Source organism: Pleurodeles waltl, chromosome 4_2, assembly GCF_031143425.1.
Source record: "Pleurodeles waltl isolate 20211129_DDA chromosome 4_2, aPleWal1.hap1.20221129, whole genome shotgun sequence".
NCBI classification, from domain to species: Eukaryota; Metazoa; Chordata; class Amphibia; order Caudata; family Salamandridae; genus Pleurodeles; species Pleurodeles waltl.
Window position 1 is genome coordinate 544,093,343 of NC_090443.1, and position 26,815 is coordinate 544,120,157.

The window sequence follows — 26,815 nt, forward strand, 5'->3', positions numbered from 1 at the left end:
GCAATATTTCCAGGAGGACATCAGAGAACGAAAAGCAGAATCACAAGACAAGTAGTATGTGGTCACATAGTGGTCTGAACTCAAAACAGTAGTGTACACTTAATCACTGTATGTCAAGTACAAATACAAGTCCAAATCCCAACCGCTGACCACCAATGTTGGAAATGGGGTGTTTGGTTGACAGTCAGGTTACCACCTGTTCAAGCATGAACCCTCACTCTAGTCAGGGTAAAAGGGAATCACCCCCAGCTAGGCCCTGCTTACCCCCTTGGTAGCTTGGCAGAGAAGTAGGTTTAACTTCAGAGTGGTAGGTGTAAAGAATTTGTACCAACACACACAGTAACTTAATGAAAACACTACAAAATGACACAACGCCAGTTTAGAAAAATAGGAAATATGTATCTAAACAAAACAAGACCAAGACGACAGAAATCCGACATACACAAGTCAAGTTATGAATTTTTAAAGATTAAACTCAAAATAGCACTTAGAAACACAAAATGCTTCGATGAGGTGTTAACACGGCGTCGTGACGGAGTTGTTCCCAACAAGCCGACACCAGCGGCGCCGGACACAGAGTTGCGTAGACCCCCAAGTACAGTACCTTTGGTGAAGAGTGAAAACAAGTCGATGCGCGAAGTCGGGGATCACGGCGTCTGTGCGAAACGTTGAATCCGCGCACTTCAAGCGGCATTGGTCACGACTTGGTGCAGCGACTTACAGGGAGTCGCGGACTTCCGTGGGGCTGCAGCAGTGTCGGGCCTGCGAAGGTCGTTGCGTTCCAACAAAGGTCACGGAGGCGGTTGCAGGCACGTCACCGGATTCAGCAGCGGTGGCGGTCCGAAGTCGTCCGAAGTCGATTTCCTTGGATTTCCACCAGCTTTCCTTCCAAGGGCCCAGGGTCTGGATAGGGCACCACTTGACAGAGCAGGAGTCTCTCCAGAGACTCCAGGTGCTGGCAGAGAGAAGTCTTTGCTGTCCCTGAGACTTCAAACAACAGGAGGCAAGCTCTAAATCAAGCCCTTGGAGATTTCTTCACAAGATGGAAGGCACACAAACTCCAGTCTTTGCCCTCTGACTCTGGCAGAAGCAGCAACTGCAGGATACCTCCACAAAGCACAGTCACAGGCAGGGCAGCACTTCTCCTGAGCTCTTCAGCTCTTCTCCAGGCAGAGCTTCCTCTTGATGTCCAGAAGTGATCTAAAGTCTGTGGTTTTGGGTGCCCTTCTTATACCCAATTTCTCCTTTGAAGTAGGCCTACTTCAAAGTAAAGTCTCTTTTGAATGTGAAATCCTGCCTTGCCCAGGCCAGGCCCCAGACACTCACCAGGGGGTCGGAGACGGCACTGTGTGAGGACAGACACAGCCCTTTCAGGTGTAAGTGACCACTCCTCCCCTCCCTTCTAGCACAGATGGCTAATCATGAAATGCAGACTACACCCCAGCTCCTTTTGTGTCACTGTCTAGTGTGAGGTGCAACCAGCCCAACTGTCAAACTGACCCAGACAGGGAATCCACAAACAGGCAGAGTCACAGAAATGGTATAAGCAAGAAAATGCTCACTTTCTAAAAGTGTCATTTTCAAACACACAATCTTAAAATCAACTTTACTAAAATATGTATTTTTAAATTGTGAGCTCAGAGACCTCAAACTCCACATGTCCATCCACTCCCAAAGGGAATCTACACTTTAATCAGATTTAAAGGTAGCCCCCATGTTACCCTATGAGAGGGACAGGTCTTGCAACAGTGAAAAACTAATTTAGCAATATTTCACTGTCAGGACATATAAAACACATTACTATATGCCCTACCTTAACCATACACTGCACCCTGCCGTTGGGGCTACCTAGGGCCTACCTTAGGGGTACCTTACATGTAAGAAAAGGGAAGGTTTAGGCCTGGCGAGTGAGTACACTTGCCAAGTCGAATTTACTGTTAAAACTGCACACACAGACACTGCAGTGGCAGGTCTGAGACATGATTACAGAGCTACTTATGTGGGTGGCACAACCAGTGCTGCAGGCCCACTAGTAGCATTTGATTTACAGGCCCTGGCACCTCTAGTGCACTTTACTAGGGACTTACTAGTAAATCAAATATGCCAATCATGGATAAACCAATTACATACAATTTACACAGAGAGCATATGCACTTTAGCACTGGTTAGCAGTGGTAAAGTGCTCAGAGTTCAAAAACCAACAGCAACAGGTCAGAATAAATAGGAGGCAGGAGGCAAAAAGATTGGGGGTGACCCTGCATAAGCAAAAAAGTCCAACACTCATGATCTCTGAAGAGTTCTCGGGTGGAGTTAGTAACGCTGTTTTACAAAATGGTACTAGGGTATGGATGGGAAAATAGAAATGTGAGAGATTGTAACAATGCGTGGGTGAGGCATTGCCACCATCTTGCATCTTTTCTGTTGCTAGAGTGTGTGCCTCCAGTACCATTCTTAAAGTTGCAGAATTTCACATAAATAATGCTTAAGGGAGTGCAAAGGAATTAATAAACACCGTAAAAGACAATCAGTCTTAATAAATCATCACAAAGCAGTTGTTTGTGGGACACAAAACCTTAAACTCAGGGGTGCCAAAGACGTGCAATAGACTTCAGAACGTCGTGGGAAAGAAACTTCTCTTAAAGGAGTGAGTGTGAGATATGCAGGGATGTTCCCTGGACACGCTAAACCAACAACAGACAATCTAGCACAATCCAGAATAGGGACTTCTCAGGGGCCACTGAGTTAGGATTGTACCACGGCATAAGGAGAGGACAGAAGTCTCTCGTTCGCAGAGTAACTTCCAGTGCTAAGATTTGATTGAAGCATGGAAAGGGTTAAATACTTCTCCTTTGTGCTGGAATGAAGGGTGAACCAGCAGATCCCCAATCTAGCAGCTACTATTGAGCCTGATTCAGGATTCGTCTTGCCCTAGTGAAACATGCTGAATTTGTCCCACTGTAATTTGCCAACACTGGGACACAATTCAGCAGCGCCTACATGCTAACTGCTTTCTATTCGGAGCAGCAATGTGCACACAGTTAGGCGGCTTTCCTACTTTCACTCCAGCTGGCCTAAAACAAAGGCCAATTTTAAAGGGCCATCATGCCTTCTTTAGTTCGAGTATAAACCAGGCTGGCAGCTGTCTGACACCACTGCGATGGAATGGGAGCAAAGACACACATCTTTTTATCACTTCTCTGGGACCTGGAAGCAGGTTTTTAACGGTGTTCAGTACCCTTATGTCAGAGATGTGCTTGCAACGGAAGAATGCCAGATGTGTCTCTGTGTTTGAGTAATTACACAAATTATGATTTGAATGGCACTTACTAATTTATTTAATTCTTTTATAGTGCTACTCATCCCAATGTAGGGTGTGCCAGTTCTTTACATTACGTACACAGAAACCACCTACCTATCTAGATAGAATAAAAATCTGGCATCTGCATGTTAACAATGTGCTTTGCATGAGACACATTAACATTCTATGCTACTTTATGAGTCAAAACTTTGACTAGATAAAAAACAGAACTCTTAGCAAGTGCATTAACCACCATAGTTATTTTGGCATTATTATTCCTAAAGATTTACTAGGCACAGAAATCTCTCTGCAATAGGTACCTTCACCCCATTATATAAATACAGCCTTTGCAAACAATTAAGCCAGAACAGATGAACTGTCACATTTCTCTTTGCTGCCGATTTTTTTAGCCACAGTAAAAAATGCATACGTTGACTGTCAGACTGATTTGCATGTCCTTGCTCTCGTGACTCAATCCCCTGTTTGTTGCCACAAGTTGACCCCCATTTTTTTTTAATTACATCACTGCTTCGTCCCTATCAAGACAACTATGTGTCAAAGCCACAACACGTGTAATGCACAGATCCTTCTCGTAAAAGGAACTTCTTCATGAACTCGCCTGAGGCATACTCCATCCTGGCCTCCCCCAGGCCTCGCGCACATAAGTAGAATAGAACGCACCTACCTTGAAGGACTGCACAAAGGTCCACAGCAGGATCCGGATGGTATAGCCTTGGCGCAGCAACTTGATGAGGCGGGCGGCCCGGAAGAGCTTCAGAAAACTCATGTTGAAGCTGCTCGTGTTCACCAGCTGGGGATAGGGTAAAAGATCACAGTACTCAGTGTCAGGCAACTAGTTAATGTTGTGGCTGGCAGCACGGACTCAGTAGCTTGTGGCAGGATGATACAATTACTTTGCCATGATGCAAAGGCAGCTCGGCACGCAGCTAGAGGTGGGCGAGCCACTGAGAGTCAGTGCTTGCTCAATTTGTAAAAATATAGGTGAGAGGCGCCCTCGTCAGGAGCCCACTGCAGCTTGAACCACCCATTGCCCCAGCCAGCGCTGCCAATGACAGTACCAAAACAACTCCTAACCATCACACTCCTACAAGTGTTACAAGTCATTCTATTCCGGGCCCCTAAAGCTATGAGAATGGCTTGGGTGGCAGGTATTACAAATTATTACTGTATATTGAATTAATAAACAACTCTTGTGGTGCTTATCTTTAAATTAGACAGAGAGCGCCATCATGTGGCATGTGCGCCGGTGCCGACAATTGAGTTCCGGTGGCGAGGGCCGGAACCCACTGGTTTAAATGAAGCACTACCTCGAGCACAAAGTGTCCCGAACTTTTTCACATGCTTTCTGGCTGCTATCGCAAGTCAGACCTATGGCTCGACTCTCCATATTTATTTGTTGGTTCTCCCAACTCTACAAGCATCACAGGCTCAACAGCTGAACAAGAGGCATCAGGCTGCAATAAACAGTAGTAATCATTATGTGTAGCAGAGGCTCAGGAACAGGGGACACACTTTTAAGAGAGGTCCAAATCATAGAGGGTCTGCGATGAATGACTACAGTATGTCCTCTAGTGCAGACTCGTCAACTGGAGTAGCCAGTACCTTCAGCACACTCTCGCCTGCTGGAGCCCGTAGATGTCTACATCGGCAATCATGACTAGAGGACAGTAAGGTCTGCAGTGTTGCCTTAGCAGCTAGGGATAGGTAAAATGATTCAGTTATTCATCAGTTTAAAGTTTAGAGCTGACAAGAAGTTTGAACCAACCACAAACATACCAAACAGAAAGCTCTAAAGGTAAAAGAGGACAAGTTGGAAATCAGAGCTCTGATAATTCGAGAGACGCTCATAATGTCAATGAATGTAAATCTGAAATCAAGAAATGTCAGTGCTTAAAAGTTGTAAAACACATGCAGTTCAAGCTTCTCTTCACCTCTGGCATGCTGCTCCTTGTAGTTTGTGCATTTTAGGTTATCATTGCAAAATAGATTTACAAGAATTCCTGGTGAATGTTTCACTCTAGTTGGAGCTCTTCAGTGAAATTACCAAACAAGCAAGATCTACAACACTTATAACATAAAGCACGAACAGAAACATGAACTGCTCTTTCAAGATATTAGCTGGTTTGAAGTGCACACCTTATTCTGGTGTTCAGGCCTAGATAAACCATATTGCCACTTACCAATTGCACTAGGAGCTGACCTCAGGCAGCGCAGTAACTGAGCTTTAAACCACTTCTCATCCACTGTTAGACCTGACAGCCTTAGGGTGGTCATCCTCCAACTTTTTGCCTGCCTCCCTCCACTTTTCTGACACTGTTTTTGAAGGCTTTAGGACTCTGGGCACTTTACCACTGCTACCCAGTGCTAAAGTGCATATGCTCTATCCTTTAAACATGGTAACATTGGTTCATCCCCAGTTGGCATATTTGATTTACTTATTAGTCCCTAGTAAAGTGCACTGTATGTTCACAAGGCCTGTAAATTAAATGCTATCAGTGGGCATCCAGCACTGAGTGTGCCACCCGCATAAGTAGCCGCTTAACTATGTCTCAGGCCTGCCACTGCAAGACCTGTGTGTGCAGTTTCACTGCCACTTTGACTTGGCATTTAAAAGTACTTGCCAAGCCTTAAACTCCCCTTTGTGTACATATAAGTCACCCCTAAGGTAGGCCCGAGGTAACCCATAGGGCAGGGTGCTATTTAGGTAAAAAGCAGGACATGTACATATGTGTTTTATATGTCCTGGTAGTGCAAAACTCCTCCTAAATTAATTTTCCACTTTAATATTACTATTTTAGAAATGCCATTTTTAGAAAGTGAGCATGTCTCTGCACTTAAAAACATCTGTGCCTTACATCCTGTCTCCAATCAACGGCTGGTAAGTGCTGGTTGGCAGTTCCCTTGTGCATTCCACCCAGACAACCACAAGCACAGGTCACTTAGTCACATCTGCAATCATCTGCATACTCAATGGGTCTTCCTGGGCTGGAAGGGGGAGGGTCTGACACTTACATTTCAAAGGCCAGTGGCCTGCCCTCACACAAAGAACTGATAACCCCCAACTGGGACCCTGGCAGACAGGACTGGGCTGAAAGGGGAACTTGTGCAATTCAAAACCACTCTTTGAAGTCTCCCCACTTCAAAGGCATTTTTGGGTATATAAACTAGGTCTCTGACCCTACCTACTCGGACAGTTCAGGACCAACACATGCCTGTCAGAGGAGCTGCCTGGCTGCCCCAAAGGATTCCTCTGGACTGCTTTGCAGAGAAGGACTGCTGCCCTGCTGTTGCAATGCTGCCCTACTGGCCTCTGACTTTGCTGGAAGGACTCTGCCTTCCCCAAAAGTGCTCTCCAAAGGCTTGGATTGAGCTTGCCTGATGTTTCCGAAGTCTCAGGATGAACAAAGACTTTATCCCTTCAAGAAAATCCTTCTGCATCGAAAATCATCGCAAAGCCTGCAGAAATCGACTCGAAGCCTGCATCGTGGTTGAAAAATCGCCACACAGCTGACCGGAACGATGTAACAGTGACTTCCTGACCCGAAATTCAATGCAGTGCCTGCCTTGCAACGGGAAATTCGATGCATCGCCTACCGGATCAACGCAGCACCTGCTCCTTCTTCCATCGCATCAAGGATTTTCAATGCATCATCCCTGAGTCAAAATATCCCTGCATCGCAGTGAGGAACCAAGACTGCACGCTGAAAAAGGACGCAAACCCCTTGCAGAGTGGAAAGCAACAACGCATTGTCTGTGCTGCGTCGGAAAATTCGATGCAACACCTTTTTTCCACGCATCTCTTCCTCTGCGGTCTCCGTGCATTGTTATTTTTAATACATCCCAGGTACTGTGTGTAACAAAGAATTAACTGTTTATTTATAAGGATTGAGATTCTTTTAAACCTTCGAAAAGAGATTGTTAGACCTGACAGCCTTAGGGTGGTCATCCTCCAACTTTTTTGCCTGCCTCCCTCCACTTTTCAGACACTGTTTTTGCTGGATTTAGAACTCTGCACACTTTACCACTGCTAAACAGTGCTAAAGTGCATCTGCCCTCTCCCTAAAACATGGTAACGTTGGGTCACACCCAATAGGCATATTTGATCTACTTGTAAAGCCCTAGTAAAGTGCACTACATGTGCCCAGGGCCTTTAGATTGAATGTTACTAGTGGGCCTGCAGTACTGGTTGTGCCACCCACGTAAGTAGCCCCTTAGCCATGTCCCAGGCTTGCCATTGCAAGGCCTGTGTGTGCAATTTCACTGCCACTTCGATTTACCACTTAAAAGTACTTGCCAAGCCTTAAAACTCCCCCTTTTTTTACATCACCCACTTTTTGCCTGCCTCCCTCCACTTTTTTGACACTGTTTTGGTGGTTTAAGGACTCTGCACACTGTACCACTGCTAACCAGTGCTAAGGTGCATATGCTCTATCCCTTATACATGGTAACATTGGTTCATCCCCAATTGGCATGTTTGATTTACTTATAAGTCCCTAGTAAGGTGCACTACATATGCGCAGAGCCTGTAAATTGAATGCTAGTAGTTGGCCTGCAGCACTGATTGGGCCACGCACATAAGTAGCCCCTTAACCATGTCTCAGGCCTGCTAGTGAAAGGCCTGTGTGTGCAGTTTCACTGCGACTTCGACTTGGCATTTAAAAGTATTTTCCAAGCCTTAAACTCCCCTTTGTCTACGTATAAGTCACCCCTAAAGTTTACCTTAGGTAACCCATGGGGTAGGGTGTTGTGTAGGTAAAAGGCAGGACATGTACATATGTGTTTTATATGTCCTGGTAGTGCAAAAAGTCCTAAATTCATTCCCCACTACTTTGAGGCCTGCTCTTTTCATAGACCAGCATTAGGACTTCCCTCATATACTTCTCTAATGGTATATTCTGATCTGAAAGGGGTAACCAGGTCATATTTAGTATGGTCACAATGGTAATAGAAAATCCTGCTTACTGGTGAGGTTGGATTTTATATTACTATTTTAGAAATGCCACTTTTAGAAAGTGAGCTTTTATCTGCACTTATAATCATCTGTGTCTTACAGCCAGTCTCCAATCAATGTCTGGTCTGTCTGGTTGACAGCTCCCTTGTGGATCCCACCCAAACAACCACAAACACAGGATGCCAAGTCATACTTGCAATCATCTGCATACTCAATGGGTATTCCTGGGCTGGAATGGTGGAGGCCTGACACTGACATTTCTAAGGCCAGCGGCCTGCACCTGCCTTGTGATGGAAAATTAGATGCATCGCCTGCTGGACTGACGCAGTGCCTGCTCCTTCTTCTATCATGTCAAGGATTTTCAACGCATCGTCTCTGGGAGGCAAAATATACCCGCATCGCAGTGAGGAACCAAGACTGCACACATAAAAACAATGCAAACCCCTTGCAACATGGAAAGAAACGACGCATCGTCTGTGCCCCATCGGAAAATCCGACGCAACACCTTATTTTCCCAGACGTCTCTTCCTCTGCGGTCTCTGTGCATGGTTGTTTTTAAAGCATCCCAGGTACTGTGTGTAACAAGGAAACAACTGTTTATTTCTAAGGATTGAGATTCTTTTAAACCTTTTGAAAGTCATATTTCAACTTGTGCTTATTGGATCTTCGTAGTTTTGACCTTAGTTTATTCAGATAAATATTTTCTATTTTCCTAAACCTGTGTGGTTATTTTTGTGGTGTTTTCATTGTGTTACTGTCTGATTTATTGCACAAATACTTTAGACATTGCCTTCTACGTTAAGCCTGACTGTTCAGTGCTAAGCTATCAGAGGGTGGGCACGGAATAATTTAGACTGTGTTGCGACTTACCCTGACTAGATTTGTGGTCCCAACTTGGACAAGGGTGTATACCGCAGCCAACTAGAGTCCCCATTTCAAACATCCACCATCACTCAGCATAATTAATGTATATGGTAAATATCGCCCATCTAAAGCTAGATGCACTCCTTCAGTTTGGCTTCTAGCTTTGGATGGACAGTCCTTTCCACCCTGGTAACTAACTGAATTCCAAAGTAATTCAGATTTTAAAATATAAGAGGGGTTTACCATTTTAAGTCTTCCACCAACCTGATCTGTATTTGAAGTGCATTAAGTTGATCCCAGCATTTCATTCTGCTTCAATCCCAAGAAATCAGGTACCATATTTTTAAGATGTGTGATGTAAATTTCAGTATCATCAGCAGGAACTTTAATATTAGAGTCTGTTCCTTCATAACTGATTAGAGGCATGTTTTTGATATGCAGATAAGGCTGCCCGGACATCTGCTTCATAAATATAAATTGAGCAGGTTGCCATTTGCGACTCCCTATGATTGGTTACAAACACAGGGGCCGTGGCCTGAACAGCACACCACCATCCGTGTGTTTGCAGTCCCAAATGGATTTTTTTTATTTAAGTACCCTGTTACCCTTAAAGGAACAAGTGCTCCTTTAAAAACCAGTTTGGGAACACATTGTGTGGAAATACACCAAAAGTTGGACTGGAGAGGGTGGGAAATATTGGGTTATCATCCAATCGGACATCAATCAGAAGCTATTATCCTTTTAAGAATGGCAGCCCTCACCCACCAGCGTGGTGAGATAATTCACCATTGGGCACCCCCTCATGTCAGTCGGCGTAGACTACAACCCTGCTGAGCAGTGGAGCTCCTGGGTGATTCGACAGCTGGAGTCTTATGATGAATAAATGGTTGGGAAAGGTTATGAAGGGTAGTCACCCTCTGGTACATATACAGAGAATTAAAGCTGTTACAAAACGTAAGAGTTGACTCAAATTACTTTATTCCTATAGCTATGTAGTTATTGTTAAAACAAAAGGAAATAGCTCAACACTTAATTCCAGTCAACATGGTTCAGTCCTCAAATTTCCTCATTTGAATGACTTATATTGCCTAATACTTGATCCTCGTTGTTAGAAATGGGTTTTTTGGTTGGCAGTCAGGTTACCCTCTGTCCAAGCAAGAACCCTCACTCTAGTCAGGGTAAGTCACACACAATCCAAAATTATCCTGTGCCCACCCTCTGGTAGCTTGGCACGAGCAGTCAGGCTTAACTTAGAAGACAATGTGTAAAGTATTTGTGCAATAAATCCTACAATAACACAATATAGCACCACAAAAATACACAACACAGTGTTTAGAAAAAATATATAATATTTATCAGGATAACTGTAGGTCAAAACGAATAAAGATGCAATGTGAAATTGTAGAGATATCACTGAAAAGTGATATGAAGTGTCTTAAGTCTTTAAAAAGCAAACAAAGTCTCTTTCAAGCACAAAGTACCTGGTTTAAAGTGGAAAATCTCCGCAAAGGGGCGCAGAAGAAGAGATACGTGGAAAAATGGTGTGTGTGTCGATTTCTTCCCTGCACACACGTACTTGCGTCGTTATTTTTCACGCGGGGAAGTCGTGTGTTGTTTTCCGGCGCACGGACAGTCTCTTTCTGTGGGTCGCGGGATTACCAGATGTCCCGGGGTCTGTGCGTGGATTCTTTGGCTTGTTTTCCGACTGCGCGTCATTCCGGGAGGCTGTGCGTGGAATTCTCGTTCTCACGGCAGGCGTCGCGTCGATTTCCCCTCTGGAAGTCGGGTGGCGTTGTCCTTGCAAGGCCGTGCGTCGAAGTTCCGGTCGCCCCGAAGGTGTTGCGTCGATCAGCGTTAGTGTGCGGTGATTTTCTCGCCGCGGAGCAAGCTGTGCGGCAAAATTTTCGGCGCACGAAGAGTCCAAATGAAAAAGAGAAGTCTTTTTGGTCCTGAGACTTCAGGGAACAGGAGGCAAGCTCTATCCAAGCCCTTGGAGAGCACTTTTACAGCCAGACAAGAGTTTAGCAAGGCAGCAGGGCAACAGCAAGGCAGCAGTCCTTTGAAGAAAGCAGTCAGGTGAGTCCTTTAGGCAGCCATGCAGTTCTTCTTGGCAGGATGCAGGTTCTTGTTCAGGTTTCTTCTCCAGCAAGTGTTTGATGAGGTAGGGCAGAGGCCCTGTTTTATACTAAATTGTGCCTTTGAAGTGGGGGTGACTTCAAAGAGTGGCTAAGAAATGCACCAGGTCCCCTTTCAGTTCAATCCTGTCTGCCAGGGTCCCAGAAGGGGGTGTGGCAGCCCTTTGTGTGAGGGCAGGCCCTCCACCCTCCCAGCCAAGGAAGACCCATTCAAAATGCAGATGTATGCAAGTGAGGCTGAGTACCCTGTGTTTGGGTTGTGTCTGAGTGAATGCACAAGGAGCTGTCAACTAAACCTAGCCAGACGTGGATTGAAAGGCACAGAAAGATTTAAGTGCAAAGAAATGCTCACTTTCTATAAGTGGCATTTCTAGAATAGTAATATTAAATCCGACTTCACCAGTCAGCAGGATTTTGTATTACCATTCTGGCCATACTAAATATGACCTTCCTGCTCCTTTCAGATCAGCAGCTGCCACTTCAACAATGCATGTGGGCAGCCCCAATGTTAGCATATGAAGGGAGCAGGACTCACAGTAGTGTAAAAACAAATTTAGGAGTTTTACACTACCAGGACATATAAACTACACAGGTACATGTCCTGCCTTTTACCCACACAGCACCCTGCTCTAGGGGTTACCTAGGGCACACATTAGGGGTGACTTATATGTAGAAAAAGGGGAGTTCTAGGCTTGGCAAGTACTTTTAAATGCCAAGTTGAAGTGGCAGTGAAACTGCACACACAGGCCTTGCAATGGCAGGCCTGAGACAAGGTTAAGGGGCTACTGAAGTGGATGGCACAACCAGTGCTGCAGGCCCACTAGTAGCATTTAATCTACAGGCCCTAAGCACATATAATGCTCTCTACTAGGGACTTACAAGTAAATTAAATAGCCAATCATGGATAAACCAATCAATAGTACAATTTACACAGAGAGCATATGCACTTTAGCACTGGTTAGCAGTGATAAAGTGCCCAGAGTTCAAAAGCCAACAACAACAGGTCAGAAAAAATAGGAGGAAGGAGGCAAAAAGTTTGGGGATGACCCTGTCAAAAAAAGCCAGGTCCAACCCTCGTATTCACCTATGCGTACTATTCATAAAGTGTAATTTTGTTGATAAGTTGTGAGCTTGTGTTGTTACTTTCACTAGAAGAGCTTTCCCTTTTGAGGTTAGCAACAGTAGTTTTTTCAACCCATTGAGCTCTTTTTAATAAAGAGATTAGATTTGAGGTTCTGATGAAAGCTCATATGCATCTCCTAATGGGGCAATTCGAGGGCCGAAACATGTTGACCATAATTAAGTAATTGGACATTAGTTGGTCTTCCACATTAGAGGAGGTATTGTGAGAGTGACACCTTGCTACATCACCAGCATAGATAGCGATCCTTAACAAACTTGGAAGCCAAGACCATATAATTACCTGTTCACAGTTTTTCCTGGTAAGAAAACCTAATGATTCTTTTGAGATTCGTTCCTTCTTGCTATTCATCCATGCCAGACATTTTCAAAGGGAACTCATAAGAAAGGCAGCATGTTACCTAACATGCATTGGATAGGTGCTTCCAGAAAAGAAACTAAAATATTGTGTGGCAGCCCAACTGCAAAGAGGTGATGGCACAAAGATGTGTGGCTTAAAACTGGGAAACTAGAGCACTGCAGCAGAAGCTATCTTTGGGAGGAAGATGGAAGCAAAAACTTCAATAAAAAACTGCTAGAAAAAGATCCAAAACCCTCAGGACTAGGCTGTGGCAGGAATGGACTGGACATAACAGAAACAGGTGGAAAAAAAATAACTGGCAAGGGTGTTGATACACTCTGGAATACTGAAAGTCTGTGTATGACATGGAAAAACTCAATATTTAACAGTTACAGTAGTGGTTTTCAATCCTCTTGGTGACAAGGATACCCAAAAAGTAAGGGCCACAATGAGGATTACAGGCATTGCTGTCAGACGGAAGAACAGATGAATTAAGAAGCTCTCCTTCAGGAAAAGTGGCGCCACCACTTATTTTGAAGACCCAAATACAAACCCACATCTGCTCTCTCCAGAAGCAACACATGACATTCTGTCTGTCATAATTAGTTGCATTTAAATTTGATGAAAAAAAACCAACTTGATGGAACAGGTTCGATCCAACTCTTTCCTTTCAATTCTTTTGCTGGAAAATTTCAAGATGAAATAAATTTGCCATGTAGTCTAATCCAACTCAGTGAATGTCTTTTATCTCATTTATTTCGATTTGTTGTCCAAGGATAACATAAAGGCCATAGATCCTAACTGGTTGCTTTCTTCACTGGTATCGTATGTTCTAAGACATAGCTGGTGGCTCTCTTTGTAAACGGTTTGATAACTAAGTTGGTTGATGATGTAGGTGAGGTGGCTAAAGACTGATTCATTAGCATTAACCCAAAGTGTACTGGAACATATCCTGCTGATACTTTTATGAATGAGTGTATGGCGGTACCCAGAGAGCACCACCTCTGAAGTACCTGCCAAAAGTGTGAAAACCACTGTTATCAAAGGACTCAATCATGAGCTAAAGCTGTTAGGTTACCAGATAGGTATCACTTGAGTCAGTACAACAGTAGTGACGTCAGAGGGCACTTCATGTGTTCTTGGCTTTGACTGTGAGTCAAAAATAGCCATTATGTCTGAATGCCTCAGTTTGTTCTCGTTGTTCTTCCAAAAGCAGGTGAATTTATATGTGTAGAATAAAGGTTTAAAAAAACTGAATAGGTTCTGAAGAAGTGTCCTATTGCTCATCTCTTATCTTTTTCTAGTGGTATTTTGCTGACAATCTGGTGTCAGATGGACAAGGATAATCACATTTTATCATTTTTCTGCTTATCCACACAAGGGGAAAGCACCTCTTCAACCCCTTGTCATGTAGATCATGTGGACTACTAAGGACTAAGAAGTGTTGTTCTTGATTTTCAGTGCCACCACTGCTGTAACAGGTAATATGGGTACTCATGCACTGATGAACAAGACACTTACCTTTGCTAATACTTTTTTAATAGAGACTCCATCTAACCCCAGATTCCTCACCATGTGAACTTCACCTAGGTGCCAGTCTGGATTGAGAAACTTGGTGAGAAATTCCCTCACAGGTGGTGCTGTGTGGCTTCAAGTTGGGTCCATCCAGACATGATGTCGGTGCCCCTCTGTGTGTGCTACCTCTACGTGCTGAGATCAGTTTCTTTCTGATCTCCATCACTGAATGAGGAGACACTGAAATCAGAATATGGCAGTGTGCTGACTTTTAAGTTGGAAACTTTTTAATGGACTATATGAGTCCAATTCACAGAAAGTGGATGAGGGTGGGTCAGTGAGCAATCTGCAGGTAGTTAATGTCTGTACCAGAAAAGGCCTTACTGAAGGTAAATAACTTGTTCTTCTTAAGAAAACGTCTAGCTTCAGATTCTTCACCTTCTGAATAGATACCAAAGTATTATTTCCTCGGGTGGTGTGCCTGTGGAATGGTTCAGACCAGGAAATTCTGCAGGACTGATCAAGCGATGTGCCAATCCCGCTGGACGTTGCTATCCAGGCAGTAGTGCTTTGTGAATGTATGCAGGGACACCTATGTCGCAGCCCGGCAGATGTCCAAGACTGGCACACACAGCTCTAGAGTAGTGGAAGCAGCCTTCACTCTGGTTGCGTGCACTCACAGCCTTCTCTGGCTGTTTTTTAAAAAGTCTATAGGAGATCTTTGTGCAGAGTACAGTCCATTTGGAGAAGGTCCTCTTCTGCACTGCTTTTCTTATCTTGGCCTCACAGAAATGGACAAGAAGTTGGTTGTCTTCCTGCAACTCTCTAGTTCAAGCCACAGAGAAGTGCTCTCTTAGGATCGAGGCAATGAAGCCATGGTGGTGCACAGGAAACCAGTAAGGAGATGAATTGCCCTATATAGAAGGGCATGACTACCTAGGGCAGGAATGCCTCTTTTGTCCGGAGGTCCAATTTATGCAGAAAGAAGAATGTCTGTGATGGGACGACAGACAGCACATGGAGTTCACTCATTTGCCTGGCCGATGTTAAAGCAATAGGGAATACTGTTTTGATGGTAAGCAGACATGGAGGACAAATGCCCATTAGCTTGAAGGGAGTGCACATCAGGTGAGTATTAAAGTCTCACTTCAGCATTACAAATGGTGTTGGCAAGATCATGTGGATTAGCCTCTTAAATAATAGGTGACTTGAAAAGGGATAGTTGATCAAGTAAACTTAGTAAGGCCGAAAAGTAACTTTTAGCATGGCAACGCCTTGCTGGGCTAAAACCAGACACAATTGGAGAAAATCTGATAACTGTGCACTCAAGGGCTGTATGTGTTCAGATGATTACCAGACAACAAGTGCTGGAGAAGGATCTCCAGTAGCAGGCCTAAGCTGCCTTGCCACTTGCCTATTTACTGATGGGCAAGATCCTGACCTGGCCCAGGTGCCCACAAAAAAATATGTCAAGATTTAATTAAAGGGAAGAAGTGGTTCTTGTTGGATTGTGCTGGGCTGAGGAACTCTGTCAGCATATTAGTCTTAACCTCTTGAGTGGAAAAAGTAAAATCTAACACCTCAGCCTCTCTTACTGTCAAAAAGAAAGTGGACTCATCATTACCCATAGGATTAAGGGGGGAGGGCCAATGTCAAGCAAAGAATCCAGGCCACTGGCATACTGGAGGTCATCAAATCTGTTGCCATCATCCTCATACTGGTTGTTTTTTGTCATAATCAGTACACCCAGTGTTGTGCTGTGGAGCATAAGTGTCTCTTTTAGCATAATATTGGGTCCTGGGTACTGAGACATGTATCTCTGAATCTGATCAAACTATTGGTTGCATATCCAGCATTAGTGATGTCAGTATCAGCATTGATATCAGAGCTGGCGTCATTGGTTGTGATGCAAAGGGTGGAATCACGGGTTGTGCTCAAGTCAGCAGTGCCAACCTCACGGAAGGGGTCGACCTTCATGCAAGGTTGAGGGGCACAGTTGGTGTTGATGATGGAACTGCTGACTGTAACCCGACTGGGGGCCCCCTCAGATCCTTGGACCCTAGAGGCACTCCATACAGATCCAATGCAGCACGAAAAATCTCCTCAATGGCTACTTTAAGTAGTTGACATAGCTGTTGAGCTGTCTGTACAGGGAAACTCCGAAATGGGACTAGCATTGGAATCAGCTCTGTGTGTGAGGAGTGATCCTGTGAAATAGCGGTCTGCATTCTGCAGCACACATAGAAAGAAGAAAAAGCCTCAGGGGATTGTTGCTGTGCAGGAAGGTGCCGCTTCCTACACAAAACAATCCTGCATGCAATGCAGGCACCCTTGCACCACTGGGCAACGGTGCCTGCATTGTCGCTAGGCAGCCTATAGTGCACCAGAAGGGAGGAAAGGACAGGAATTAGCCATATTGCCTTAAATATGGCGCATTCCTGCCCTTTCCCTGTCACGCAGTACAGCAGAGTAAAGGTGGTCTGCTCCACTGCACTGCATGACTTGGCCATAAATATAGCCCTAAGTGCAATGTTTGAAACTCATTGTGAATGGTATAATGACAAGCATGGAAGGTGAATGCCCAAATTAGGCCCCCCATGCCACTTTAAAAAAAATAAAAAAAATACTTACCTGAACTTACCTGTGATGGGTCCCCCATCCATGGGTGTCCTCCAGGGGTGGGCGAGGGTGGCAGGGGGTGTCCCTGGGGGCAGGGAAGGGCACCTCTGGACTCCTTCCATGGTCAGAGAACATGGAAGTGAGCCCACAGGTCCATCAATGCCTACCCTCACCCAGGCATTAAAAAAACACGCTCATCAGGCTGTGCGCCGTTTTGTAAGGCCCGCCCCCTCCTGTGTGTCAAAATGACACTGGAGTATAAATAAGGCACACAGGCCTTAAAATCATTTTTGAGGCGGGATCGCCTACCTTGCATGTCATTAACGCAAGGCAGTTTCCGGCATCCAAAAAATGACGCACACAAAGGAATTTTGACGTCCGCGGACTCGGGCGTCATAGTGTAAATATGGTGCACAGTTTGCGCCGAATATGCATCAAAATTGTTGACTTACATTCGGCGCCAAGAGTATAAATATGCCCCTCAGAGTTGATTTGCGAAGTGATTGACATTGCCCAAAGCCAATGTCTGAAAGAGGCAGGTCTAGTCAAGCCAATAATTGATGGAGGGTAACCCAAAAGCTGCCATTTGTACACTGTAAGCATTAGGAAATACAGACAGATCGGTTGTCAATCCAGACTTAAAGAGCATTGCTTAAAAAAGGTGCCAGAGAAATCTGCTTGATAGTTGGTAAAAACAGCTACTAGAAGGTGGTGAATAGTGAGGCAAACGTAGGGGTGGGTGTTGCAGAGATGGCTGGATGCTGGCGCATCGGACACTTTTCCCAAAAGGTTTCAAGTTACCACTTTCTTTATAGATGTTTTCTGATCCATCATCAGTTTTCCAAATCGTTGGGAAACGAGGAAGAGTGGAATTTCTGGCTACCACCGCTTTTCTTGCCAGAAATGAGTGGTGTCTGTCAAACGTACTGTAAAATTTGCTACATGACGGTGTAGAGCATGTTTAATTTGATGAGCATTTTCATTCAAACACAAGAGCTGGAGAGTGCTAGAAGATGCAAAAACATAATGGCAACCCAATGATATGTACTGGAGTTTGGTTACTCAGTGTGAGAATGCCCCTCTACTACAGATAGCAATTTCAGGCACCACAATGGATTCAATGGCTCTTACCTTGCTGTCAGTAAGGATTATTTCTGTTATACTGCCAATCACCGTGATGAAGTCAAATATGTTCCATGTGTCTCGGAAATAGTTCTAAAATGAGACAAAAAAGGAGCAAAGCTGAAGTGAACATATCTCACAATATTTCTAAAACCAGATTAGACAGAGATGAGACTGACAGAACGTTGCAGTGTTACCCCATTATTAAACTTCACTGAACATGGATATCCAATGCTCAAACCAACAGATTTGAAGCTGCCAAACGGGCTGGTGCTTATTTGCATTTAACTACTGAAAAACCTGTGCAGGAAATCACGATGGCCTCACAAGGCCCTGGAAGCGACCACAGACAGCACACAACTAAGGATCGACGTTTTATGCAAGTTTAAAGCAAACGGTGTGCACTGCACCAAATAAATCCATAGCCCGCCTTCCTATCTCAGCATGAAAGCGGAGACCATTACTCCAAAACACTGCTGATCCATTGCCAATCAAAATGAATAAAAAGTCATGTAAAACAATAAACATTGTGAAATCACCAAAACAAAATGGCAGTGAGAAAAACAACTGAACCTAAGAGACCAGTTTTCAGTTTCAGTTTTTCTAAAGATACATGAGTACTTAAAACCGTTGCAAAAAGGTTAAAACAGAAAGTAAAAGAAAAAAAATCCAAATTAAAATGCTGCCGGTGCCGGTTAAACGTTGGTCACAGAAAGCTATATAGTCATTAAATGCATTATGGACCACAGAGTACGTCCAGGAGTTGTCTTTGCATGCAAGTTATCTTCAATACTTGACCAGCTGCGGCCGCATAAGATGCGATAAGAGCATACAAAACAGATTAAAAGGGTGCAACTCACCCGTTAGGGCCGAGAAGCCTCAAAGTATTGTGCCGCCAACAAAGGTAGACATTACAGAACAGCTAAGTGATGGTCATGTAGTCTGTTATAAATTTTTGAGTAAACTGAGTAGGCCTAATTCCCATGTGTTCCGGGCGGCGAAGAGCCATGAGTTTTTTTTACCATATTTGGCATATCTTGCCAAGGATCTTACATCTGTTTGTGCAAAACATACCGCAGAGGCCTCCTGGCAGGTCCAGACCCCCTTTAATAGAAATACGGGCTTGAACAGCGACCTCCTAGCGGCCTCTAAGGCAGTGCAGCAGCACAGTAAATGGAGCCAGGGTTATTTACTAAAGTCGCTGAGCCTGCAAGCTCCTTTCTTTCCCAGCAAGGAAGGGCCAAGCGGGAACCGCCAGAAGACCGTACCGCGGTCAAAAGACCGCGGAGGTCATTCTGAGTTTCCCGCTGGGCTGGCGGGCGACCGCCAGAAGGCCGCCCGCCCGCCCAGCGGGAAACCCCCTTTCACGAGGATGCCGGCTCCGAATGGAGCCGGCGGAGTGGAAGAGGTGGGACGGGTGCAGTGTCACCCGTTGCGATTTTCAGTGTCTGCATAGCAGACACTGAAAATCTTAATGGGGCCCTGTTAGGGGGCCCCTGCACTGCCCATGCCAGTGGCATGGGCAGTGCAGGGGCCCCCAGGGGCCCCACGACACCCGTTCCCGCCATCCTGTTCCTGGCGGTGAAAACCACCAGGAACAGGATGGCGGTAAGGGGGTCGGAATCCCCATGGCGGCGCTGCAAGCAGCGCCGCCGTGGAGGATTCCCTGGGGCAGCGGGAAACTGGCGGGACAACGCCGGTTTCCCGTTTCTGACCGCTGCTTTACCGCCGCGGTCAGAATGCCCCCGGAAGCACCGCCAGCCTGTTGGCGGTGCTTCCTCCGTCACCTACCCTGGCGGTCATAGACCGCCAGGGTAGGAATGACCCCCATACTGTCTTTACATGTGTGGGGTTTGATGGCCTCAAGGAGATAGGGCTGACGTTTTCCCATAAGGTATGACAAGTTCAAGGGGCATAGAATATCAGATGCGCGAAATGATGCAATGTCTTCCTGGAATGATACGAGATGCACCTGTTTGTTAATTAATTACCCTATTCCATGATGAGAGATCCAGAGAGTCAAGTGCCAAGGCTGCTGTTTCTATTTGAAGGGATTGGATCGCCTTCTGCACTTGCTGCTGATATGCGGACCTTGGCCTCTCAAACGTGTCTTTTAAACAAGCTTTCAAAGAGTTTGATGAAGCTTTTAATATGCAATTGTTTCAGATTATCTGAGGCACAGGCTAGTTGTTGGCTTGTCAATCCGAATTCCAGGCAGATTCTGGATCTTCTCAGATATCTGGGTAGTTAAAAACACCTTTTTATATCCTAGAGTCTGCAGGAGGTCCAAAGTAGTAGCGCAGCTGTCTGGGAATGCCTGGTGTCCATAATGGAATGTCGGAAATAGGTAGGCCTTAATAGCTTTCAGGATGAGAGTTGCAGTGGCGCTTTTAAAATTTTTGTTCAGGTTTGCGAGCCTGTACATAATAGATGTTGCTTTCCTTTTTAACAAAGCTTTGTGCGCAGTGGGTTTCATTGTTTCAGAGAACTAGAGCCCCAGTTAGTTATAGTTCTTTGTCGTTTTAATTGTATTTGCCTCTATAAACCATGATAATTTCTTGTGATGCCCAAATATTATGACCTTGATTTTGTCTTGGTAGATCTTTAGAAAGTTCAGTTCGATATAGGTGTGGAGACTGTTTAATGCAAGCTGCAGACCCGTTCTTGTATGGACCATTGTGATGGTATTGTCAGCATACTGTAGAATTTGTAGGGTCCTATGGCCACCTCTTTGGGGGTACCGATCTATAGTCTGCCAAGACTCTCCCCATGTCTGCCATGTATTGGTTGAAAAGAAGCAGGACAAGAATGCATCCCTGTTTCAACCCACCATGGGTATGGATTCTGGGGGTGGCAGTGTAAGGTCCAGTTTTAATGCAAACCCAAATATGAGAGTAGAGGGAAACTATAGCGCTTAGGAGGATAGGAGGGATGCCCAACATGCTCAATTTTCTCAATAACGTTGATCGATTGACTTTATCAAAAGCGGCGCTATAGTCAATAACAAAGAGAAAAGAGGAAGCTGTTTCCTTTGGACTGCTAGCTAGCTCAGAGCGGTATGAGCTATGATGTTGCCTATGGTTGATGCCGCTGCCCGAAAACCTGTTTGAAATAAAGGGAGTACCTTGTTGTCCTGCACCCAGACTTCTAACTCCTTAAGCAGTAATCGAGCGTAGGTTTTTGTCTCTAGGTCTAACAAAGCTATCAGTTGGTAATTTGATGTCTCTGATGAGTCCTCCTTTTTAAAGATTGGGCAGAAGATCAAGCCCCTCCAAGCCTCTGGGATTTGGGCAGTAACAAAAGCTTGGTTGTAGAGAAAATTGGCCTCCACTGCACATTGCGCTCTGTTGTTTTTCATCTCCTTGATAAGTTTACAGACATGGGCTGGGTTTGTGAGAGCTGACTGGTTCTAGGACGACAAGGTGTCCCTTTCCACATTTTCCAGGTCTGCTGAGGCCATCCAGTGGCTTCAAAATAGCACTGCTATGTGTGTTACCCAGTCTCCTTCCAGAATTCCGTGTTCTCTAGTACGGTATGGTCATTTTAGGTTGCTGACATAGTTCCAGAAATGACCTAGACCTCTTTCATGAAGCATTCCGTGGACTTTTATCTATTCCTTCTCTACCTTGGATTTCTTCAGTTCCCAAACTGCCTTTTTATGTGCCTTGCATGCTTCATTAGGATCCTTTGCTGTTTTTATTGCTGTTGTGACCTTGAGGAGCCATTCATCCATGCAGTGGTATCTGCCATCCTCTATTTCAACTTTCTGGTTAGTTTAGATGCTTCAATGTCTGTGGAAGATCCTACAGCCCAGTATTTCACAGTTGTGTCAGAGGATTGTGATCGCTTTCTCTCCTGTTGTGTAACTCAAAGACTGTAAGATGGCTGGCTACATTTTCTGGCAAAAACATATAATCGATTGTCGAGATACCCCTAAATGTCAGAGGAAATAGTGCTTTGGCTAGTGGCCTTGAACACTTGTTCCACTGAGACTAGTTTATAGGTGCTCAAGAGAGAATTAATTTTCTCTTAAAGCTTGGAATTTATGACAGCAACTCTGTTGGTTCCCAGATCCTTTATATTGAAGGCACCTGTCAAGAAGACTTCATGCGAGGTGTATTCCAAGAAGAGTGATTTCAAACTTGTACAGAGCACCTCCGCTGCGTGTTGTTTTGAAATTTTAGGCATGTTATGTAAAAGTTAATCAAAAGCAGAGGAGTCTTTATGTGGCCAATGATCAGCCCTGTGACTACTGCCACTTGCAGAGCCAGAGATTTTTGTACGAGAGGCACAGCTTTGATCGTGCCATTCTGTTTGATGAAAATTTATTGGTCTCCGAGGGTCTGCCAAATAGACTGAATTTTATTGCTGGTTTGAACAGCTCATAGAAGCCGTGATTAACTGTTGGGGTGGATGCCCACGTTTCCTGCAAAGAGATAATGTCACTTCTGTGCAGAAAGGTCACTGCCAATTTACTGTTCAGCACAGTCTTCACTTCTGCCACATTCCATGAAGTTATTGTGAGTTTGGACTCTTCTAGGGTTTGCCGAGTTTGTTTTTTTACTGCATTATTATGGCTAGAGATATGTCTCACGAGTCCCCCTGTGAGATAAGATCTGCTGGTTCTAAGTATCAATTTCACTGCTGATAGTTGTGTAAGTTACCATTCTTTGGTTGTGAGCAACTTTTACTTCCAGGATATTTGAGGCTTTTGAGGCACTAGGCACCCATTTGTTGGGGGCACCCTATGCCCCTTTTAAACATTAACTTTGTGATCTTGGTCTCACGTGTGGGAGTAGCACATGGGGATATTTAGATGGATGTAATTTTAGGAGTTCGATCCCCCTGTCCTCAAAGGTCTTTGATTCCATCAGGATGGCATCAATGAGATCGGCATTTTGCCACATGGTTTTTGTGGCATCTCTGGAGCTTTTCCCTGTGATTGCTGCAAACTCTACAGAGATGATTTCATCAGAAGTTATTGGGTTCAGTGCTCGAATATGTTGAAAAAAACACAGTGTTTCCTCTGTTTAATATGTCATGAGCCCTGTTTGGGGGTGTAGTGCGTGATGAACGCTAGATCGAGCTTGTCAGCCACCCCAGTATGTCTGAGATCCCTTTCTCTCATATTGCATGACTCTACCTCTCATTGGGGTTTTTCTGGATTATATAGGGGGTGGCTTGCTTGATTCCAAGGAGACGTGTGTGCTGAATCAGTTAGCCGGCTGGGTAATTGCTGCTGGCGAGGATGGTAATTGGGTGGCTTCCCCTTGTATCCCTTGTCATTGGATGAACCAACCTAGGGTTCGCTGTCAGTGTTATTTGAGGAGCTCCTGTCTTGTGGATCTGAGGGCAGATGTACCTGTCATTCTGTTATCTTATCAGTGCAAGTTTTGACAGCCACTTGTGTAAGCGTGGAGGTGCGCGCACTTGGGATTTGATTGCCCTGAAAAGGTCAGGTGTTAGTACCCATGCCGGCCTTTTGTTCCCTATGGTCCCCACGCCAATAGCTGGGCCCTATTGATCCCCTCTGTGACAGCTATCAGAGTTACCGATGAGTGATTGGTTTGTTCCCCTTCTTGTGATCCTACCTGCGTCTCGTCTGCGGATCAACTAGCAGACTACGGAGGAAGAGTCAGAGGAATACCCCAAACTCATTCAAGAACATCAAGAGAGTCGGCAATGTTAACCACGAAAAGTTCAGGGCAATAAATGTGCCTTATGAGGACCCTTGTCACAATCAAGTGGGCTACTAAATGAACTCAGGATTTTAGGTGAGCTAACAAACTGATTAAAAGAAATAACTATGACAGAGAGATGCACCAGTTAGATTCAGAACAATATTGCCTGAGCGAAGGTCAAATCAAGTGGGAATATCAGATGCTTCTGCAACACAACCAACTCTACGGGTGAACTTAAAAGAATCACACTTTCACTGGACTCATCTAACAAACTAAACTGCACCATAAGGCTCAAATAAAGTGACAAACAACACAACATATTGGGCCTGATTCTTTAAAAAAGCAGAAATTTATTCCTTTAGACTTCCGCTTGCATTTAGATTAAATTTCTAAAGATTTTGGAATTTACAAAGGAAATAAGGAGTACTCCAGGGAAACTGTGACAGTCATAGTAACTCGGAAATCGTTTGTGAACTCCAAGTTACTTGAATGTAAAAGTATTTTTGCATTCATAAACCTAGGTGTATATTTATGGATGTGCACTTACTCACTTCATTTATTTTCTCAAATGACATTTTTTGATGTGGAAGCACCATGTTCCCACACACACTGTGGGGCATATTTATACTCTGTGTGCGCCGAATGGGCTTCAAAATTTTTGACGCACAATCGGCACAAACCCTGCCCCATATTTATACTTTGACGTCCGACCCCGCGGGTGTCAAAATTCCACCATGTGCGTCATTTTTTGGAAGGGGGAACCAGCCTTGCGTTAATTATATGCAAGGTAGGCGTTCCCTTCCAAAAAATTACTTTAAGGCCTGTGCCCCTTATTTATACTCTGACGTCATTTTGACGCACAGGAGGGGGTGGGCCTTAAAAAACGGCGCACAGCCTGATGTGCGCCGTTTTTTAACGCCTGGGTCAGGGCAGGTGTTAAGGGACCTGTGGGCTCGGAAGGAGCCCAGAGGTGCCCTCCCCTGCCCCCAGGGACACCCCCTGCCACCCTTGCCCACCCCAGGAGGACACCCAAGGATGGAGGGACCCATCCCAGGGAAGTAAAGGTAAGTTCGGGTAAGTATTTTTTTCCGATTTTTTTTGTGCATAGGGGGGCCTGATTTGGGTCCCCCTACATGCCACTATGCCCAATGACCATGCCCAGGGGACATAAGTCCCCTGGGCATGGCCATTGGGCAAGGGGGCATGACTCCTGTCTTTGCTAAGACAGGAGTCATGCCAATGGAGGCTGGGCTTCAAAAAAAATGGCGCAAATCCGGTTTGAGGCCTGAATTTTGCCTCAGACCTGACGTGCACCATTTTTTGACGCATAACCCCCATTTTCCCATACGCCGGCGCTGCCTGGTGTGAGTCATTTTTTTGGACGCACACCAGTCAACAGCGCCGGCTAACGTCATTCCATAGATAAGGCGCCCGCATGGCGCGTTGGAATGGCGTTAGCAGGCGGTAATATTTTTGACGCACAACTGCGTTGGCGCAGTTGTGCGTCAAAAAGTATAAATATGGGCCTGTGTTTCCTTACCATTTTCCCCTTGATATGGTTTTCAGCCTGCACTTCAAACAAGTAAACCTTCAGTTCCATCCAGGGTGGACTTCTGCCTGTAAAATCTTTATGAGTACCAATGTACTTGAAAAATTGTAGGTTTATATATTTAGGCAGGCAGTCATCCCCATTCACAGCTCACCACTGGGAGCAAATATTATCATACATAATACTACACAATAAGTCCAAATATTACTGGTACTAGTGAAATATGTGTGAGCAAACTGATTTACAATAATAAATTCATTCACTGTTTGTAATTAAAAAAACGTGACTTTAACACTCGTAAATGTAAGTATATGTGTACTAAAGTTCAAATTAAATCTGCAAGTGCCTTTGTCAATCAGGCCCTTAAAACGCCATAGATGTTTTTATTGGTTTATTCTGATTACTAAATATGCAATACTGCCTGAAATGCCGAAGTTCGTTAAGAAGTCTAATGAGCACACGTGTACATGTTGTCCTCCCCCACATTTTGTGAGATAAGGTAAGGCCTACTAGTGAAATTCCAATGTCGTTATCACTATGGGGGTCATTACAACCCTGGCGGTACAAGACCGCCAGGGCTGAAATGACGGAAGCACCTCCAACAGGCTGGCGGTGCTTCCCTGGTCATTACGACCGCGGCGGAAGCGCTGCCCAGGGGATTACGAGTCCCCCTACCGCCAGCCTTTTCCTGGTGGTTTGAACCGCCAGGAAAAGGCTGGCGGTACGGGGAGGCGCGGGGCACCTGGGGTCCCCATGCAGCTTTTCACTGTCTGCTATGCAGACAGTGAAAATCACGACGGGTGCAACTGCACTCGTCGAACGGCCGCAACACCGCCGGCTCCATTTGGAGCCGGCTCCTATGTTGCGGCCCAGCGGGGATCTCATAATGACCGCAGAGTGGGTGCGGCCGCATTGGCGGCCGCCCAGCTGTCAGATCTTGGCGGGCGGCTGTAGCCTCCCGCCAAGGTCATAATGAGGGCCTATGTGTTTAAACCTTCCTTTCACTTTACAGGCAGTGTAAGACTCCATATTATGCGCGAAACGGATGAAGGGAAGATAGAGACATTACCGTCCTTAAAAGTGTATTGGTTGGCTATTTATGTTATTAATACTCATAAGCTACTAGAGTCCCAGTTTGTGCGCTGGTGATAAAGTAGATTCTACTGTATGCCTTCAGAATTGTTAGGCAGGTAGTTATTGCCCGATCATGCTTGTGCACAGTGGGATTCCTTCTGGAGGTATTCACAGGCACTGAGGGGCACATTTATGGAAGGTGACGCTGCACCCAGCGCAGCACCACTTTCCCTGCACCCCTTAGCACCCCCTACCGCTACTATGTGTGCCCCGTATTTAAAATACACCGCACCATGACGCATGGTAGGGGGAAACAGTGTAATTTCTCATGACACTTTTGATGTACTCTGCAAGAGTAGCGCCAAAATATTGGCACTAATCCTGCAGAGTACATAGGGCCCCATTCTAAAGAACAGAAGACCCCTTTTAACGCCTGCTCTTGAACAGACATTAAAAGTGCCGTAAAAAATGGCGCAAGGAAATCTCAAAGATATATGTAGCAATCT

The 26,815-nt window shown here is 45.1% G+C and overlaps 1 protein-coding gene across 1 annotated transcript in view; it reads right to left on the bottom strand.

Annotated features, from left to right (window-relative positions):
• The window catches only part of CACNA1E (calcium voltage-gated channel subunit alpha1 E), a 1,379,194-nt gene that overhangs the window by 297,368 nt on the left and 1,055,011 nt on the right, over positions 1-26,815 (bottom strand). Inside the window, exons 33-34 of the mRNA XM_069233198.1 lie at positions 18,015-18,098; positions 3,984-4,109 (exon numbers count right to left, since the gene is read on the bottom strand). Of these exons, the coding sequence (XP_069089299.1) occupies positions 3,984-4,109; positions 18,015-18,098 (210 nt within the window). The remainder of the gene's footprint in view (positions 1-3,983; positions 4,110-18,014; positions 18,099-26,815) is intronic.